At 53.0% G+C, this 18,134-nt stretch overlaps 8 protein-coding genes across 8 annotated transcripts; 2 read left to right on the top strand and 6 right to left on the bottom strand.

Moving 5' to 3' along the window:
* Positions 1 to 68: 68 nt before the first annotated feature.
* On the top strand, positions 69 to 893 carry INS49_015867 (uncharacterized protein; the record flags this gene model as incomplete). The annotated part of the gene is made up of 2 exons (XM_043176545.1): positions 69 to 159; positions 229 to 893. The coding sequence occupies 2 exons, from the start codon at positions 69 to 71 to the stop codon at positions 891 to 893; spliced, it is 756 nt and encodes a 251-aa protein (XP_043020000.1).
* A 252-nt stretch (positions 894 to 1,145) lies between these two features.
* INS49_015868 (uncharacterized protein) lies at positions 1,146 to 2,939 on the bottom strand (the record flags this gene model as incomplete). Its single annotated transcript, XM_043176546.1, has 1 exon — positions 1,146 to 2,939. One exon carries the CDS (start codon positions 2,937 to 2,939, stop codon positions 1,146 to 1,148), a length of 1,794 nt encoding a protein of 597 aa, XP_043020001.1.
* A 1,539-nt stretch (positions 2,940 to 4,478) lies between these two features.
* Positions 4,479 to 5,765, top strand: INS49_015869 (uncharacterized protein; the record flags this gene model as incomplete). Its single annotated transcript, XM_043176547.1, has 1 exon — positions 4,479 to 5,765. One exon carries the CDS (start codon positions 4,479 to 4,481, stop codon positions 5,763 to 5,765), a length of 1,287 nt encoding a protein of 428 aa, XP_043020002.1.
* Positions 5,766 to 6,140: 375 nt separating this feature from the next.
* On the bottom strand, positions 6,141 to 6,448 carry INS49_015870 (uncharacterized protein; the record flags this gene model as incomplete). The annotated part of the gene is made up of 2 exons (XM_043176548.1): positions 6,141 to 6,215; positions 6,305 to 6,448. The coding sequence occupies 2 exons, from the start codon at positions 6,446 to 6,448 to the stop codon at positions 6,141 to 6,143; spliced, it is 219 nt and encodes a 72-aa protein (XP_043020003.1).
* A 1,537-nt stretch (positions 6,449 to 7,985) lies between these two features.
* INS49_015871 (uncharacterized protein) lies at positions 7,986 to 8,570 on the bottom strand (the record flags this gene model as incomplete). Its single annotated transcript, XM_043176549.1, has 1 exon — positions 7,986 to 8,570. One exon carries the CDS (start codon positions 8,568 to 8,570, stop codon positions 7,986 to 7,988), a length of 585 nt encoding a protein of 194 aa, XP_043020004.1.
* Positions 8,571 to 9,934: 1,364 nt separating this feature from the next.
* Positions 9,935 to 10,606, bottom strand: INS49_015872 (uncharacterized protein; the record flags this gene model as incomplete). Its single annotated transcript, XM_043176550.1, has 1 exon — positions 9,935 to 10,606. The coding sequence occupies one exon, from the start codon at positions 10,604 to 10,606 to the stop codon at positions 9,935 to 9,937; it is 672 nt and encodes a 223-aa protein (XP_043020005.1).
* A 4,240-nt stretch (positions 10,607 to 14,846) lies between these two features.
* On the bottom strand, positions 14,847 to 15,149 carry INS49_015873 (uncharacterized protein; the record flags this gene model as incomplete). The annotated part of the gene is made up of 1 exon (XM_043176551.1): positions 14,847 to 15,149. One exon carries the CDS (start codon positions 15,147 to 15,149, stop codon positions 14,847 to 14,849), a length of 303 nt encoding a protein of 100 aa, XP_043020006.1.
* Positions 15,150 to 16,288: 1,139 nt separating this feature from the next.
* On the bottom strand, positions 16,289 to 17,536 carry INS49_015874 (uncharacterized protein; the record flags this gene model as incomplete). The annotated part of the gene is made up of 2 exons (XM_043176552.1): positions 16,289 to 17,339; positions 17,397 to 17,536. The coding sequence occupies 2 exons, from the start codon at positions 17,534 to 17,536 to the stop codon at positions 16,289 to 16,291; spliced, it is 1,191 nt and encodes a 396-aa protein (XP_043020007.1).
* Positions 17,537 to 18,134: the final 598 nt, after the last annotated feature.

Genomic DNA, 18,134 nt, shown 5'->3' on the forward strand with positions numbered 1-18,134 from the left:
GTTTTCATCCTATCTGACTCATATTCCAAAGGTCTCACCGTTTGGTTGCGCAATCGATAGTAGCAAGAATGTACTCCTCGCCCGAGGAAATCAAGGCCGCCGTGGATGCGTACCGCGCTCGTATCGCGTCTCATAACCGGGATACTATAGAAGTCGTCGGTACGGTTCTTAGCGACACCATCTCTTCTCTGCCTTACCGACCGAATATGAGCTGACCCTATTTCTGAGTGCCATTCGTTGCTGCCGCGCAACTTGAACAAGAGTCAGACCTAGACTCCGACGACGACGGGGAGGACATGAACGACCTTCGCGTCGACAGTCTCGCCTCTCTGCTCAATGACAGGATCGCGCCCTACGTCTCATCCCCAAACGACGTCCTCACGCGCTACGAAGAGCTTGTCCCCATCCTAGGTCTCGACGGTGTCGGCACACACGAGCCAGACCTCCTGACCGACCCGGACTACGTGCTCCAGCGGGACACGTACTTCTCCCACCTAGAGCGCGCACTGAAGCAAAAGTGTCTCCCCGAGGTCTGCGACATCATCGCCGTCCCGGAGGAGTTCCGCACCCTGGCCGAGCACGCCCTCGTGCTGACCGGGCCGGGGCTGACCGAGGGCAGCAAATCCCACCAGGCAATGTTCTGGGTGGGTGTGCTCGACGAAGCCGATGACGTGGCCGAGCTCGTTCTGGCGCCGGAGGGTATGAGACCGCTTGATGGGTGGGAATGTGCCGCCGCGTGGCAGCCAGGAGGCGGGTTCGAGTGTCCGTTCAACGTCGTGTTTTGCCGGAGACGCGGGGAGGAGGCGGGGGGCAGACCGCAGCCGTGGGTTTGGAGGTATATGGTGTCGAGCATGGATGAGAGGACTGCTGTTTTCGACACTAACTATTCCTGAGTTGGTGGCCATGTATAGTAGTTACCGGGAGCATCCTGTTCCCGATGCTTCTGAATTTGATGAAGCGGAGGTTCTGGGGGGTATGTGGGTTAACCATGGATTCATTTGAGGTCTCAGACTTTAAACGCTTAATTAGTAATTGACTCCTACTATAAGCTGCAACGGGGGCTAAGACTAAATATTGCAAGCACTGCTGAGCGCCTGAAGCCGGCTGTTCACTTATTATCATTCAAATATACATTTCGCAACCTGTCAAACCAGACAAATGTCGCCAAAGTCGCTTTCACTCCCGCCCTTGGCTCTGAAAGCTTGTCCGTCCATGACGCCGTGTACATATGCTTCGCCCACGACCTCAAACACCGGTGTGTCGCCTCCTTGAGCGGCCACTTCACCCACCGGCCGCAGGACCATCGGTACAGCTCCTCCACCCAAGATGGCGATGGCGTCCCCATCCCTACACCAGTCCGGAGCAAGGCCCATGTGTCCACCGTCTGTGAAGACGAAACTCCTTTCCAACGACGCGATCCACACGGTGGTCTCTATCGGGTGGCCCTCGCCGGCGAGTCTGTCTGCTTGGGACGGAGCAGTTGGCTTGAAGGCGTTGCCCCACCATGCTTTCAACATGCGCTCGTCGTCTTCGCCCCGCAACCTACTGTAGACCCCTGCCACCTGCTTGCAATCCATGCAAAGGGTGCGCAGTACGGCGGCGAGAGCCTGTTCTTGTCCTTGACGATCATTTCCGCCTCTTTTACTTGCCATGTCCACGATGCCTTGAAATGTCTTGAACCTAGTAGCCCATGAACCGCCAAACTCGAGGACGTGCCTGGCGCCAACAGCCTCTATGGAATCGAATGTGAAGCCGTTTGCTCGTACTAGCCCCGCGGGTTCGAGGTGCCAAATGGCTTTGGAACCTGTGCATGCGTCGAATGCTTCATTCTGGATCAGACTTCGATTGTGCAATGCATTGATAGAGCGTATGGAGGGCCGGTAACCCCAATCAACAGCGAAAGACGGCATGTCCCTGTGTACTCGACGTGCTGGATTGTGGAGGTGACTGAGTACTCTTAGATCTTGGTGTTTATGGATCCAGGCCAGCGTGAAGTCTTGAAATAGGCGCTCCGCGGGAATAGTGTAGTCTATGCTGACGACATGGTCAGAGTCAGGGAAGAGACCCATCAGGCTGTAGATTTTGTCTCTAGGGTCTCCCGAGCTACGATTTTGGAAGGCCCCGAGTGCATTGAGAAGCGATGTTCCAGTATAAGACAATGATAACATTGACATTCTTGTAAATGCCGTAGACAGGCTCTCTCCTGTAGTTGGATCCAACTCCGCAAACTCAAAAGGTGCTCGTATCCTTGAAGTGACGATGTTGAAGATACCGCGACGAACGATGTCTGAATCGATCTCGAGTCTCTCGAACTGGAATGATACTTTGCGGGCCACGATGGGCTCCTGCACCGTCCAGATCCTTCCCCACCAGGGTTGGGTGAAAAAGGATATCAGAGCACGGCAAACTTGAGGAACGTTGTAGTTCCCGCTCTGAGTAAGGCGATCGAGATGTGACTGCTGTCCTCCCGCAGCAACGGTGAGGAACTCCATGGCCTCGAAAAGTCCGGGATACGGCTTCCCGAGGTAGGCAACAACGCCGGTAGCGCCAGAAAATATGCGGCTCATGAGTCGGACCTGGTGGCTTCGCTCAGCCAGATCACTCTGCTCAGCGCCCTGGTTTACGCATATGGCATCGATCCAGAGCACGCGGACGGCGCCGTCTGGGAGGACAAGATGCTTCAGGGCCGCGTAGAGGTTCTGTGTGACTCTGAATGCATTTCCATCGATTGTGACAACTTGCAGTTCGTCCGCGTTGCCCCAAACATAGGACAAGGCTTCGTATGGTGGAGGCTCATCAATGGGAACGATTTTGAGTCGGCAGACCAAGCACTGTTCATTGCTCGAGGACAGGAGAAGAAGACGGATCTGACAAGTAGGATCAATAGTCGGAAGTGCAACTGAAGGATCTACAAATTGAGGTCTTGTCGATGCAGCCATCATCATCAACAGTGCTCCCAGCCTCGAGCACAGCCTGTGATGCGGGACTGAGGCGGGGCGACGAGTCGTTTAGAAATGCGGGGCAGGAACAAAGTCTACAAATGCCTCATAAATCATTACTGAAGAACCCGTCCCCACTGAGGGCAAAATGAATGATCAGCGGCGTGTCACGGCAGCAGCAGAATGTCTTAGTACTGCGCCAACTCTTGGTCATACAGCACAGGGTCTCAGATGTCCAATAAGAGCGAGACGATGGCCAAACCACTTTATTGAAATGGGCCACTTGGCCGACTTTGAGAAGATACGACAAACCGATAAGCCAAATGAATACTTTTAGACACGAATGGAATGATGACTAATAACATTACTCAGTCAATGCGGCTCAAGAATTGGGATCAGAAGCGTCAAGCTCTTGGGGTTCCTTGTCATAGGGCTGGGGCGTACTATTCCTGGTCCTACCTGGATTCGGCAAAAACAATGCTCCATGACCAGGAGGCAGAGTACGCCCACCCAGCTTCCACAATACGCCCACCCAGCTTCCAGCGATGGCCCACCTAGTATAAGGAAATTGGCTATATATATTAATAAAACTAAGTACTTTCTTAATAAGTAAAAAGCTACCTTATATTTTTTAAAAAGTTATTTTAATTAAAAGGCTTTTAAAAATAAAAAAAGTTTTTAAGGGTAAAAAAACTTTTAAAAATAAAAAAGCCCTTAAAAAATAAAAAACTTTTAAAAATAAAAAAGGTTTTAAAAATATAAAGAGCTTTAAATAATAAAAAGGGCTTTAAGGGATATAAAAAGTATAAAAGGGTATAAAGGGTGTAAAAAGATATAAAAGGTATAAAAAAGTAAAGAGGTAAAGGGGTAAAGGGGTAAAAGGGTAAAGGGGTAAAGGGGTAAAGGAGTGAAGGGGTAAAATCTAAAGTATATCTATATTTTATTAATATATGCAGCCAATTTCCTTATACTAAGTGGGCCAACGCTGTAAGCTGGGTGGGCGTACTGTGGAAGCTGGGTGGGCGTACTCTGGCTCCATGACCAGGTCCAGGTTGATGCATGGGTCGGTGTTGCAAAGGCTCCTGCGGTAGTGCAAGTCTGCTGCTAGGTATATGGGCGGCAGACGAGGCTGACTGCAAATGTACGGGTATCGTCGCACTCGAAACATAGTCTACAAAATATACAGTGGAGAGTAGAGAGTACAGAGAAAGGTTCACAGAGATCTGGTACCCACCCGGTGTGTAATGCAAAGGCGCCCATTGAGCCGCGTCAGGGCCGCAGGGGCAATCTAATGCGGGGAAAATAAGGTTGGACGGACCGGTGTAGGTAGGTCCAGATCAGGCCCACAGCTGCCAATCCCCAACCCAGCCCAGCCCCCAAAGTGGCACCTCGGTCAATGACGGCCTGGGCTGGTCCTCAAGCTGCAAAGTTTCATAACAAGTCAGCCAGCCGGAATTTCAACCTCCTCAACCAGGACCTGAACCAGAACCTGAGCCTGGTTTGGGTTTGGACAGTGGGGGATTTCGCACTCAAGTCGTCATGGCAGCTTCTCCGACGGCGCCGCTGCGCCGCATCACGAGAGCGTCACTGGCACAATTTGCCTACGCCGGCGGCCACACAAGCTCCACCCTCGAGGCGAAGACCAAAATCACGACCACGACTCCAGATATCGAGGACATTATTCCCTCTGCCGTATCGGCTTCAGCAGTGGCAGCCTCAACACCAACCTCCACTCGAAAGCGCAAGCGAACCACCGTCCTCTCCACCACCCAATCCAGCGGTAACCGAGTCAAGGTCGAGGCAGAACAGCTCGAGTCTACCACTACCCTCACAAATGTCCCATCGCCCTCCCCCCGCCGCGCCCGCAAGCCCGCACGCAAGACCCAGGACCCAGCCACCGGGACCGAGACCGTAGCCGCACCCTCGGACTGGGAGGAGCTCTACGACGCGACCAAGCAGATGCGCCTGGCCGGCGCCGCCGCCAACGCCGCCGTCGACACCATGGGCTGCGAGCGCCTGGCCCTGCCCACCGCCAGCCCGCGCGACCAGCGCTTCCACACCCTCGTCGCCCTGATGCTGTCGAGCCAGACGAAAGACACCACCAACGCCGTCGCCATGAGGAGGCTCCAGACCGAGCTGCCGCCCCACGAGGAGGGGGCGCCGCCCGGGCTGAACCTGGAGAACATGCTCGCCGTGGCGCCCGAGAGGCTGAACGAGCTGATCTGGGCGGTCGGGTTCCACAACAACAAGACGAGGTACCTGAAGCAGGCGGCGGTCATGCTGCGCGACTCGTGGGGCGGTGATATCCCCGACTCCATCGAGGGCCTGGTCTCGCTGCCGGGCGTGGGGCCCAAGATGGCGCACCTGTGCCTGTCGTCGGCGTGGGGCCGCACCGAGGGCATCGGCGTCGACGTGCATGTGCACCGCATTACCAACCTGTGGGGCTGGCACAAGACCAAGACGCCCGAGGAGACGCGGCTCGCCCTGCAGGCGTGGCTGCCGCGCGACAGGTGGCGCGAGATCAACTGGCTGCTGGTCGGCCTGGGCCAGACTGTGTGTGCGCCTGTTGGGAGGAAGTGTGGGGATTGTAATTTGGGTCTTGACGGGCTTTGCAAGGCGGCGGACCGGGCAAAGGTCAACCAGGGGCGCAAGTTACGGGAGGCAAAGGTGGAGTTGGAGGTAGAGGGGGATGCCAAGGCTGTCAAGCTGGAGGAGGCGGTACAAGATGCCATAGCTGATGTCGCTGGCGCCACGGTGTTGGACGACAAGAAGGATGCCCTAGACGAGCCGAAGCGGCCTACGAAGCGGCGAGGGAAACGAGGATGAGCACCCTCTTCGTCACGGGGGATAGGTACTCAGCTGCACGTTGCAATGTAGGCGATCGAAGAGAGGCGGCAACGTCTTGCTAATATTAATTATCCGCGGCCCACAGCACGTCGCTGTCCGTGTCCCAAGATACGTGGTATTCCCGAACTAGCCAGCCCATCCTGAACTTGACGGTGTCCTCTCCGCCCTGTACGCCAACGTAGCCGAGCGACCACCTGCTCAGCGCACCACGATTAAACATTAGACTTTATCACCGGTCACTAGACATGGCATATCCATGGCCGGCCGTCGTCATCCAGTATCGAAGACGTCGACATCACCGCTTCGCACCACCAAATTACCGCCTCCCACCACGTTATCGGATCCTCCCTCCCATCACACGCCCTTGACGACCTGCGTCTTCTCGCTCTCCAGGCGTGCGGCGTTGCGCTCGTGCGACTCCTTCTTACACTGCAGATCCACGTCAGCTGGTCTCGTCTTCTCTCCTGATCTCACCGCCGCTGGAGAAGATAGAAAGCCGTGGGTAATTATTTACTGACGTCGTCCAGCCCGGTGCACTTGTGGTCCTCCAGCAGCCGGTGCTTGCCGCAGAAGTGGCCGTTGCAGAAGCTGCAGTCCCCGGCGATGCGCTGCGGCTGGTCCTTGCAGTCCTGGAAGGTACATCGGACCTTCTTGGGCGCCATCCTTCGGGGGCAGTTGGGAGAGCTTGCTCGGTTTGTGGGCTGCAAGCTGGTTTTTGATGGACGGGAGACTCGGAGGCTGCTCAGCTGCTAAGCCGGGGTCGTTGGTGGGAGTTCACGCTGAGAACGGAGGGAGTCGCCAAGCAAGAGAGACAAAGTCTGGAGAGGAAGGTGACGTGAGGTTCGGAGTTGTAGAGATGGGCAGCCAAAGAGTCAAAATGGGTGTGTTGAGATGCAGACGTGATCAAGTGTTGGGAATGACGGCGTTTCCTGTCGAGTCAGTGGGTCATAAATAACTCTTGGTGAACCACGTTGCCTGAGGATTGGCACTTTGGTGACTTAGTGCCTATGACGTTGGGATGAGGCTGCAAGTTCTCGCCCGAGGTTCCCACCGCCGTCAATGCGCTCTCTGTCCGACAGGGGCTTTCAAGGCTTCATTTTCCAAGCAAGGGGCATCCTGGTCCCACCTTAGGCTCGCCCATGGGCAAGGTCCAATTACATAGGTAAACACGTGCTGATGTTGACCTGACAATGCCAACCGCGGTCAGACCCAGGGGAAACAAGGCAAGGCCAGGCCAGGCCGGCCAGCCAACGATGGTATCCAACGCGGAGAAATTTACCAATGAGACCGCTGAACAAATGCCACAACAACAGAAAACAATATTAGTAAAATATGAAAGCTCTGACAGGCAAGTAACAAGTTGGACTACATCACTGGCGTGACCCTCTTCTTGTTTGTAGTATCAATGAGAGCCAACATTGCCTGACAGGAATACAATGGAACTTGGTGAAAATGCGGCTACGGTATTTGCCCGTCAAAAGACCTCCTGTAGGCTGTGAAATGTTTGGAGTGTCACTCTGAGGTCGACTGAATGGGCGCTCAAACTGCAAAGCATGTTGCCAAGAGGACACCTGATTTCGCAGATTTCTGAATGTCTGGACACCATCAACGTTGATCCAGAAAGAGTGATGGTTTTTGATTAACGTTAGCATAATATCCCCCGAAAGCCCGACCGTGGAGTTTGCATGACCCTGCTCAGCGCTGGTTTGGGTAAGTAGCAAGTGCCATGTGTCTGAAGGTTTGATTTTTTTCCGTGTCATCCCCATGCACGCATGTATTATCACGGTGGCAATTCATGACCACATTCATCTATTGCTTACTCAAAATTGAAGAGCTTACGCGGTGATCGTTTTTCATATGCATGGGATTGTCATAGTCTAGCTAGATAAAGACTGTGCTTGATCGGAAACCTCTGCCATCCAAGATCCCTGCCGCACAATCTAAGAGCGAACATTCAAATATCCAACGTTATCCGTCCAGCTACTTTCCCTCCTCAAACATCGGTAACTAACTTGTAATGCCAAGATCACGTCCCAGATCGACTCGTGGTCAATGCTGTCCAGTCGCGCACCCATAGTGGCATTCACCCAAACACACCATAAACCAGGAGGGCAGACGGCAGAGTCGAAGGCTCACGGCGCACAGGCGTGAGGGCACTGGCTTTCCTGTCTGGCGACCCGCGAGCCGGCAACCGCCGTTCTAGGCATCGTCGTTCCATGCGCTGTCCTTGATGTTGCGGATAACCTTGCCGTCGAGGAGGGCCTCGCCGTCGCCGAACACGATGGCTTCTTCCGGGCGCTGAATTCCTATAAGCCTGAAGACCCTGTAGTCGATGCGGCACCGGACGTACTTCTCCAGCTTGCCCTCGCAAAACTCGCCGCCGCTGGACACGCAATCCTTGTAGGCGTCGGGGTTGCACCTAGACCACGGCCACTCTTGGGCGAAGCTGCCCGGTCGGGCTCCGCTCGCCGGTACGGTTCCGTTGGCCGGTGCGGTCCCGTTGGTCGGTGCGGTCCCGTTGGTCGGTGCGGTCCCGTTGGTCGGCGCGGTCACATTGCCGTATTTCGGGTGGCCGTAGAGCCTTGCGATCACTTCCTCGATCACCTGCCAGGCCCTGTCGTCGCCTGGGCCGAACCGCTCGGTGCTGTTGGTCGGGTGGGTACCGTTGATCGAGTTTGGTGGGAAGCTCACGGTGCTTCGCTGGTTGAGGGTGGTGTTGTGGAAGATAGGGGTCGTTGCGGCGAGGGCAGCACCCAGAAGGATAGTCTTGAGAATGGAATGCATTGTAGCCTGGTGATGATTTATGTACGGTGGCAGATGAATGGAAAATGTTTCGTGTTGAATGGACCGGATGAGCCACTTGGCATAGATGAAGCCGGTTTGCAAAGGTGGGTGCTGGTAAATTTATAGCCAAAAAAATTCCTTATTCTACTATCTACTCTAGCAAACCATCCGTAGCCTAGACTCCTGGTCGCGCCAGGAAACCTCGTCAACAGGTTGTCCGTCAACATTGTAGGACGCTACAAACTTTAGTATCGAGGCAGCCTCCTCGACGGACTACTAAGGTGTGTTTACTCTGCTTCTATTTCCCAATCATAAACCAAGCCGTATCTCAGCTCATGGCATATTGATGTTCACATACTGCTCTAGAATCAAGTCTCTAAATGGATGCATCACTAAAGCATTCGCACTGGATTAGCGGTTGGTTGGTCCCCAAGATGATGTGGAGATTGACGATGCCGGTCATATCTGGATACGACCATAGGCCGACGGCTGTTCGGGTATTGCATGAGATAACGAGCGTTCGTTGATGGTCCAGAGAATGGTATAAGTTTGTGGACTATCGCTTAGTTGACCGGTCGATTAGTGTCTTCCTCCGTCTCTAAGCATAGACATAGAGCTCGGGAGTGCTAGCAAGCAATTCACATACGTGGCCCGAAACGCCATGAAATACGTACCAAGCCATGGCAGGAAGATGGCGTGTTTATGTATACGGAGATTTAAAAGCTATCGTCATATTACCTAGGTAAAAGTCGAATTGACCCTTGAAGTGCTGCTCCGCGACTGCAAGGGCGATCAAGAAGCAAGGATTTCGGAAAGAAGTCACTTATGTCTTCAGATGCCTGTACTCCGTCTGCATTGGTATAGAAGTATTAGCCTGTCCCAGAACGTAATCTATCATGCCAAACTCGACCCTAGCCCGCGAAAGCACCCGACACAGATCTTAGCCTCTCCTCGTCGCGGGTAGCCTCGGCCTCGCGCTGAGCGATCTCGTCTTCCTAGAGGATGCCTCGGAGTCCTTGTCTCTCAATCTAGCCTCTAAGGGACTATGACCTTTGTCAACAGAGCAAGGACAGGCGTCGCTGCGAACATAAATCCCAACCTCCCGGATTCTTTTTTTTTGGGGGGGGGGTTGCTCAAGACACGTCATCACCGCCCGTGGGCTTCCGTATTCCAAACTCCACCGGCGACCAATTCAGTCCTCCATGGGACAAGTTTCCCCGACCTGCCCTATGGATGTCAAGTCCGGGATCTATTAAATTGAAGGTCAGAAAATATGCCCAGTGCAACAGGTGTGAAGGTCAACAAATAGTATGTGATACAAGGGCGGGAACACTGCCTAGAGGAAAAGGGGGGGGGGGCTTACCCTACTCTAGATTATCCAGTGCATCAAGAACCCAGTTGACAAAGACGTTCTCTAAAATTCTTGTCGTATGAGCAGTTTGTAACTCCAAGAGCCAGCCCAATAGTACACGGCCTTTAGAGATCTGATTCATGCGCTCCGAAATGCCTGATTGATCCAGACTGGCTTCCAGGATGTTTCGTGACTGGGAAACAACGACTAGAATCTCCCAAAAGATTTGGTGAGATCTCAAGGCGAGTAGAAGGCCTATGGCAGCATCAAAGAGTGCCGAAACCGTGTTCCACAACTCTTCAAGCCTGCGACGGCGGTCCTCCAAGCCGGGGGGCCTACTTGTCCGTAAGTAACGCCCGGTTCCCAAGAGGAGGCCCAAGGCCAGTAGCAAAATGCACAGGATCGCAATTGCAATGTGCCTCCTTTGGATAACAGTGAAGTCGATGGTTTCCGCTTCTGGCTGTAATTCTTCGAGGAAACAGCGGATGAAGTGCAGATTGACCATGAATGGGAGAATGACTCCAACAATTGTGCTCAGTATGCTGCCTTGAATGCTCCACGCGAGATTTCCCCGCACGAGAATGCCAATCATCCTCTCCAGGTAAAGCACAAGGCCCTGGGAAAGAAACTCAGCGACACAGAGCACCTCCACTGCCCAGAGAAGGGTTGTGCGATTGGCCGCCATGTTGGTCAGGGAAAGAACGTAAGCAATAAAGAGCAGCTGCACTGCAAGGAGAAGTGTGGTATGATCGGCTTTCATCTTGTTTGCGAGGGTGAGAATGAATCGAGAGACGGACTGAGCAGGTGTGCGTGATGTCGGGATGCAGAGCAAGCGTTGATGTTGTCGCAAATTGACGATGGCGGTCATGGGAAGGGATCGAGACGACCCAGGGTTGAAAGGTGTGTAGTTTGCTTGTAGTTTGGAAATAGCATTATTTTGTATCGAGCTGAGTTCCGATGTGCCAGCTTCACTCATGGGAAGCTAGGTGAAGCACAAACACATCAACAGCAGCTCCGTCCATTCACTTGTCCTTGGGCCGTGAGACTGCCGTGAATCAGCGGTTTCCGTGGAACGACGTTGGTATCAAAGTTGCAGAAGCAAGCAAGAGGCAATCTTTTCCTCAACTCTACAGAACATGTCCACTAAGAATCCCAAAGATTGAATATTGACTGAATTTCAAGGCTTTTCAAGCCAGTAGCCTTCTGGATGAGCACACTTTACTACAGTGGCCGGCCAGTCGTGCGTCCAGGAGAACTTTCACCTTTTTCTTCACGAGCTTTGTGCTGCAGATGGATCAAAGTCTCACCTGTGAAAGAAGCCATCTAAAGTCAAGAAAGGATTACGTTGACCCATTTCAGGTGTTCACAGATCCCAAAATAGCGGCCTCCTGTGTCAAGAATGGATATCGCTCCAAGGCTCTTAGCAAGCAAGTACAGTTCGTATTGCTAGGTAATTGACATACTGATGCTATGCTGTCCGAAAACCCCTCTTTCCCTGGTAGGCATTGTTCAACTCGCTCATGTCTCCAGGCCGGTATGAATTGCCCTTGTCCACAGGGCGAAACGCATGAACTGTATTACCATTGCTGACTATGGGCAGATGATTCATTGTAACTCTCCTCTTGCTAGACCGCGGAAGGGCCATTGTCGACGTTGTTGACACTGTCGGCATCGCGAAGGTGGCTCATGCTATGTGGGCTCTCGTGATTATCCTCGTACATGCTATCAGTCTCCTCGTCGTCGTTCAAGGTGTTCAGGTCCCTGTCTCAATGTGTGGCTGCTCGAGCTTCGGCGGCGTACTGTGTCGCAAGAAGATGCTGTACCAATTCAGGGCAAGGAAGCTGAACCATTCCGAACATGAAAAGAAGGAAGAGTATACCACCATTCCAATTAATCTCGTCAGGTGATGGGCGTGCTGACACGAGATGCTCTGACAAACATTGGAGTCCAGAACCCCCAGGTCCAGACTGTTTATTTCGATGAGCGAGGGAAATATGACGGCTGTAAGTCCAATGACAGCCCGGACTGGCCTGTTGGTATTATGCTAAGTTGACCCCTTCCAGTTCTGACGTGTTTTGTCTGTGCTGATCCGTCTATAGGTGCGCTGTGTGGTAGCCATACCCTGAACGATGCAGCCTAGGTTCTCCTACGCAAGGAACGCAAGGAATTAGCACCTGACCGGTCGTCCGAAGCAATTGTAAATTTTCTCGACAAGTGGGAACAGGCCAAGAGCGAAGTCAACCCCGAGCGGCGCCCTTTAGATGAAGATGGAAATCCGAAAAGCCTTCGACTGGGGGGGGAAGACCCTTGTTCAGGTATAACGCTGACCATTGCACACCTCCAAGCGTTATACAAACAGTCACATGGTCCCGCCCTTCGAACCTTTGAAGAATTATGCCTTTGTCTATTTACACTAGGCAAAGACTTCGCTATCATATGCTCTAAAGGAAGTTATTACAATCCATACCTTGCTCACGTCGTGAACGAGCATATGGGCAAATTGCAAGGACTCGCTTCAGAGGCAGGAAAGCCTTTCAACATCCAACACGCACTCCTGACAAACTACGACACCAATTGGCCCTTAACTATCGCATTAAGTATTGCCATGGCTGGCCACTCCAGGCCTCACCCAAGGACGCTATTCAGTTAATCCGCGCTAAGGATGCAGGTTTTAAGGCGGTATAAACGAGGAGTGAAGCCCTCAGCCTGGGTTGAAAGTATTACCGCGCAATTTCTACTTAGCGAGGTTGGTATTTAGTATCCGCAAAGAAGCGTCCGCAAATTACTAACCAGAAACAGGGAGGCTCTTAAGTGGCTATGTACAAAAACTCCACGAGAAGGCAGCTGCTTTTCCGGCTTGTTGTTAATCCCAACCACTAGCAACTGCTAGCGTGCGAACAATAAGAACACACATGCCAAAGCTTTCGTCCATCAATACAAATTGGTGAAGCAAAAGACGTCTTAAACGGTCCACGCTTAGTCTATGATCTTAACTTTGAAGTAAACGGGAAGGCACTTCCTTGAGGTTTCATTAGTTTCTCCGCCTCTATGCAAAACCTTAATTCAGGTGCTACGTCCTCAGATCAGCCTCTAAGCGTCCTTCCTCCAGCTTTCATCCTGGGCATCACCTGCTATACAATCAACCCAGGTTCCGGTGAGAGACTTGGGGCCAGCAAAGACAGGAGGTGGGATGTGACAGTCGTGACCGATCTCGGAAGCAAGCACTTGCAAGCAAGCCAGGCAGAGCAGTTGCCCGTGTGGTGCGCCGAGTGCTGTGAAATCATCTCTATGGCCTACTCCTGCCCCTCCTGCCCGGATCACCACCTCTGTGGTGGTTGTTATGACGCTGGTCAGGGCCTTCATGACGCTTCTCATGGACATTTCACCCAGGGGCTCATTGATGAGGACATGGACGATGTGATCTGCGACCGGGAAAGTCCTGCAGCGGGAAGGCATCCTCCTACTCCGGCCGAACCTGTCCGACGGCAATCTGAGTAGAGAAAGAGGTCCAGGCTTTGGACGAATGTGGGGATATTCGTGTGAGAGAGAGACAGACATTTACATGCAACATCTGACAGATCAATGTATCGATTGCAGACGCAACACTAGGACAAGTTCGTCGTGTGCAACCACATCGTAGCATATTACGGCACGGAGCACCTCCTGATGCACTATGAGACATACATCCCACATGGATCTGCTCCTGTGTTAGTTTGCAAACAACCCCAAGGGGGTTAAAGGCAATGTGCCTGACTGGATACCACCCCAGCACCTTATAAGGGTTGGAGCAGAATGTGCCCCTTTGACTAATATAAGCGTTCTGTTGTTTTTCATTGTGGTGTAATATCCTCCGTCATAGATGTCCAATTTGTCATGCTCATGATGGCGATGACAGTCTCTAGTCTACTCCGTACTGGTCTCATGCCAGCCCTCCGGGTTGTCGGTATAAAATCGTCCAACAGGATCACCCGGTAGTTTTTCTGGGCACTCAACAACCAATGAGCTAGTAGTATTACGACTCAAACGTTTTAGCCTCAGAAATACATGCCATGTCCTTTCATGCCACCACTTTCCGCTCCTTTGCCCTGCCAGTGATTATAAGTGGTGTCCAAATTCGCCCGGGCCCCTGAGAACAGGAGTCACCGGCGTTTAGACTGAGGGAGGACAGCTTCCGGTACAGTGAGACCATCGTCCTTGGTTGCTCTTGCAACCTGCTGTGTGCATATTATAATCAGGGAACAAGATCACCAAGGCGAGCATCCGGGACTTTGGGCTGTCTTCGCAGCACCTCCTAAAATTCTCGGAAACCCATGCTGTCCAGGAAGATTTAGGAATTCGCGTTCGAAGCAAGAGGGGAAGCTTCGTGACATTGTGAAAGCTCATGGTGGGCGGTTTGTCTCCGGAAGAGATGGCCGTGGAGGTAAGACCCGTCCGTGGCCTTCTAGGGGTATCAGATGTTTCTGTGTCACCGAGATCGACCAAGATGGCTCTGCTCTCACCAAAGAGGCCGAACAGACCGCTTGCGATAACCGCCGAAGGGGTTGCCACGACGTGATGCTTCTTGACGATATACGCCACCTCTGCTTTCTGTAGCCATTCCAAGCCAAGCATGTCGATTGTGTACTCATCGGGGATGCGCTCTCCTCCTCTGTACAGACAAGCAAGACGACCTAAAGTTTTGATGGCCGCTACAGCATCGTTGCTGATATCCAACCAGCTGGCCGATCGATATGCAGATCGCCTGAATAGTGATTCACATAACAGAAGGGTGTCCCTTCTGGTATCAAACCATGCCTTTTCCCTCAATCCGCGCAGCTTATGTGCGTCCCCACGACGACGCCCTGACCTGATACCCCATGTTCCGATTGTGATTCGAGAACCGTGGCGCAAGACAAATCCACGAGCCTCGCGGCAAACCTGGGAAATTATAGGCGGCCGTCGCTGGTTGTGTGCAGTATACCGGTATCAATACCGCCGGAGGGCTCTAGGCCATGGAAGACCAAGCGCGATGGGATGCATTCGTCCCAGACCATTTCTCTGAGCTCGAGCGGGAGGTGTGGGAAACGATGGAAGCCCACGTCAGCCAATGCGACACTCGCGGCTTCAGTGTCTCGTCGACTCCTGCGGTCACGTCGTGCTTGGCGCGCCTCGCGGTGCTTGTGGGCTTGATGGACTTTTTGCTGCTTCGCAGCCTTTCGGCTCTTGCGGCCCTTCCTTTTGGATGGCATTTTGCTTATGATGGCGATGTGTTAACTCGGAACCGTAGGCCGTATTACCTGGTCACTTGCCGCCTGCCTGGATTTGACTGGAAGGACGGTGAGAATGTTCTCATCGAAGAGGCAAAATGACAGAAATGAACAAGAGGTAAGCTTTTCTTCTGATGGGGAAACTGGCTGAAAAGCGAGCATTGATCAGATCGATGCGAGGGATGGAGCTGCCTGGTGGTCTCCGTTGTTGTGAGCAGGTCCACTGGCTTTGTAAATTTGTGGAATGGATGTCAGCCTGAATAATTGGGCAGACTGAGGAAACACAATGAAAGCACCCAGTCACTACTGAAAGAAAGTCTGTTCAGTAAGTGATAAGGCACCATCGAGGGGTCCTGAAATTTGCATCAGTGCTATCAATCTTGAATGAAGCTTTAGACCAAGGAGACATCAATCAAGAATTCAACCTTGGAGGCTTCTCTTTATGATTTGCTCCTCAAAGCAGGATTTAATTCTTGAAAGTTGTGTCTATTACAACAGGTACATCTCTTGTACAGCTACTGGCTCTGAGATGCCCCAGGCCTTTTTGCGTTCTCCTCTTCATGATGACCCCCCCCCTCCCCAGCCCAATTTTCACACACACTTGTATGATTGCATTCTGTCACGAGAAAAATGGGACTATTATTGGGCTGAATTGGGTATATAAATGGGGCCCAGAGGGCCCCCCTCTGTACGTACTTCCTGAGAGAATCAGAGCCTTCTTTTCCCTCTTATTTTCGTGTGACACATTCTAAAGACACGTTTCCGGCCGCTGAAAGACAGGGGATTCGAGTTCAGATACCATCGGAACGTAGCACACATCTTTAAATGTTAGTGATCCCACTTCACATCCAACCGATCTGTGTTGATGTTCTTGACAGTTCTACAAGTTAGTTTGACTGAAGTGAGGGACAGCTCTGAGGTGGACCGTTCATCGTAAATATGTGAAGTGCAAAAGCGGCGACAGCCGCGATGTATTTATGTACATATTGGAAAATTAAATACAACTGAATGTCCAAAAATTGTGTGGACGTCGTCAGAACGAGTCTCGCATGTTTGTGACGTCCTGTTTGTGCTTCATGCATGGGAGGTCTCGAATCCAAAGGTAACTATGTAATGACTGCCTAAGCATTGGTGCTGGTCGTCCGGCCAACACCAGCATTGGCCTTGACCTTTGCAGGGACATCTGCCACGCCGATGTGGCCGATGAGCGAGGACTTGAAGCCGCCCAGCTTGGAGAGTGCAGCAGAGCTGGTGAGAGTGTTGACGGTACCAGAGTTCTGGGCACGGTTCCACTCGCAGATGTAACCCAGAGGGGAAGTGCAGGCTGATGCCTCGGCCACGGTGTTGACGACGTAGATGTTTCCACCGTTGGTCAGGCTGGCCGGAGTGATGGGGGTGGTGACGGTGTCGAAGTAGTTGCCCTCGAGCAGGACCCAGGTGTTCCCGTCGATGTCGAAGGCGTGGCCGCCGACGTTCTGGAAGTAGTTGTTGACGCCGTGGAAGAGGTTCTCGCTGCCCGCCGTGTTTGTGGTGCCCATGTGCGGCGCGCGGCCAGACACATCGTGCAGCCAGTTGCCCGAGAAGGTGTAGTAGTCCTTGGCGCCGATCAGGAGGGCTGTCCAGTAGTGCTTGCCGTTGCAGCCGGCCGACCACTCCGACTTGCCGTCGAACTCGGTGTTAGATATGGTGACCTTCCCAGCGGCGCCCCAGCCGGACACGATGAACTGGCGGCCGATCAGGGAGATCTTGCAATGGTCGATCCAGACCTTGTCGGAACCATCGAGGGTGATGGCGTCGCCGCCCCAGACGTACTGCGGGTTGAGGTTGGTGATATGGATGTTCTGGATAATGACGTTACTCTTGCCTCCACGGACACGCAGACCCTTGCCAATGATGACACCCTTGGTGCCGACGCCGACGATGCTCTTGTTGCTGTCCACGTCAATGGGTGTCTTGGCTGCATTGTCATATGTGCAGTCTACCCAGGTGCCGCTGGCAGCATCGCACGTGTCCTGGATCCAGGCCTGGCCCTTGGAGGTACCGCCGGGACACTTGGTCGTCCGGTTGTCACTGCAGCATTTGCCGCTGGTTGTGCCCTCGGTATTGCGGAAGTCCCAGGTACGGTCGATCATGATGGTCCGCGCTGTGCTGTCGGTGAGCCATTCCTTGAGTCTGGGGAATGTTAGCCTCTAATTGTAGTGGAGTGGCTTGAACACCGTCTACACTCACTGAGCAATGCTCGATGGAATCTGAGGCGCGGCTGAGCCACCTCCAGTAGTGCCCGCAGCAAAACCGAACGCCTTCCCCTGGACCTGGGCGCTCGACGTGCCGGCGAGAATAGTGAAAAGAGAGAACAGTGAGGCCTTCATCGTGCAGGGCCAAGAATGGAATGATTGTAATTAAGGTTTAGACCCCTCAGTCTGGCATATGGGGTGGAACAAAACCGGTTAAGCATAGGGTGACCATGGATGCGTGGCTTGGAGCGAAGGCCAGTCTTGCCCAAGTAGATATATAATCAGATGCCTATACCTCGCGACGGGCCCCTTTGGAGATAGATCCCTTTGCGGACAAACCCCGAGAGCACAGTGGTGGGGCCGTACGGGGAGGCATTGCGGAGATGCCAACTCAGGTCCCAATCCGGCCGATTTTCATCTCGCAACGGGTGTCACTCCGTGTGAAGGGAGGGTGCCAAGACACGCTATATTGCTGGGCGGGCACCCTGTCATCTTCCGAATTGGCTGTCCAGTCGCCCGGGTCTAGATCTATTCCCACCAAACAGACTGCTGCGGGACTTGCCATGCATGTCTGGCATGGCAGCGTGGCAAGGCCTGGCATTTATTCATGTTGTTATAGTCACACAGTGGGGTGGCGTTGAGTTCCGGGCTCCACCCTGTTTACTTTACCCAGTCAGCCAGGGAATTCACTCAGCTAACCGTGCTGCCCCAAACTAGCAAAGAAGACCTGATT

The sequence above is a fragment of the Diaporthe citri genome, assembly GCF_014595645.1.
Source record: "Diaporthe citri strain NFHF-8-4 chromosome Unknown scaffold_9, whole genome shotgun sequence".
In the NCBI taxonomy this organism is placed as follows: domain Eukaryota; kingdom Fungi; phylum Ascomycota; class Sordariomycetes; order Diaporthales; family Diaporthaceae; genus Diaporthe; species Diaporthe citri.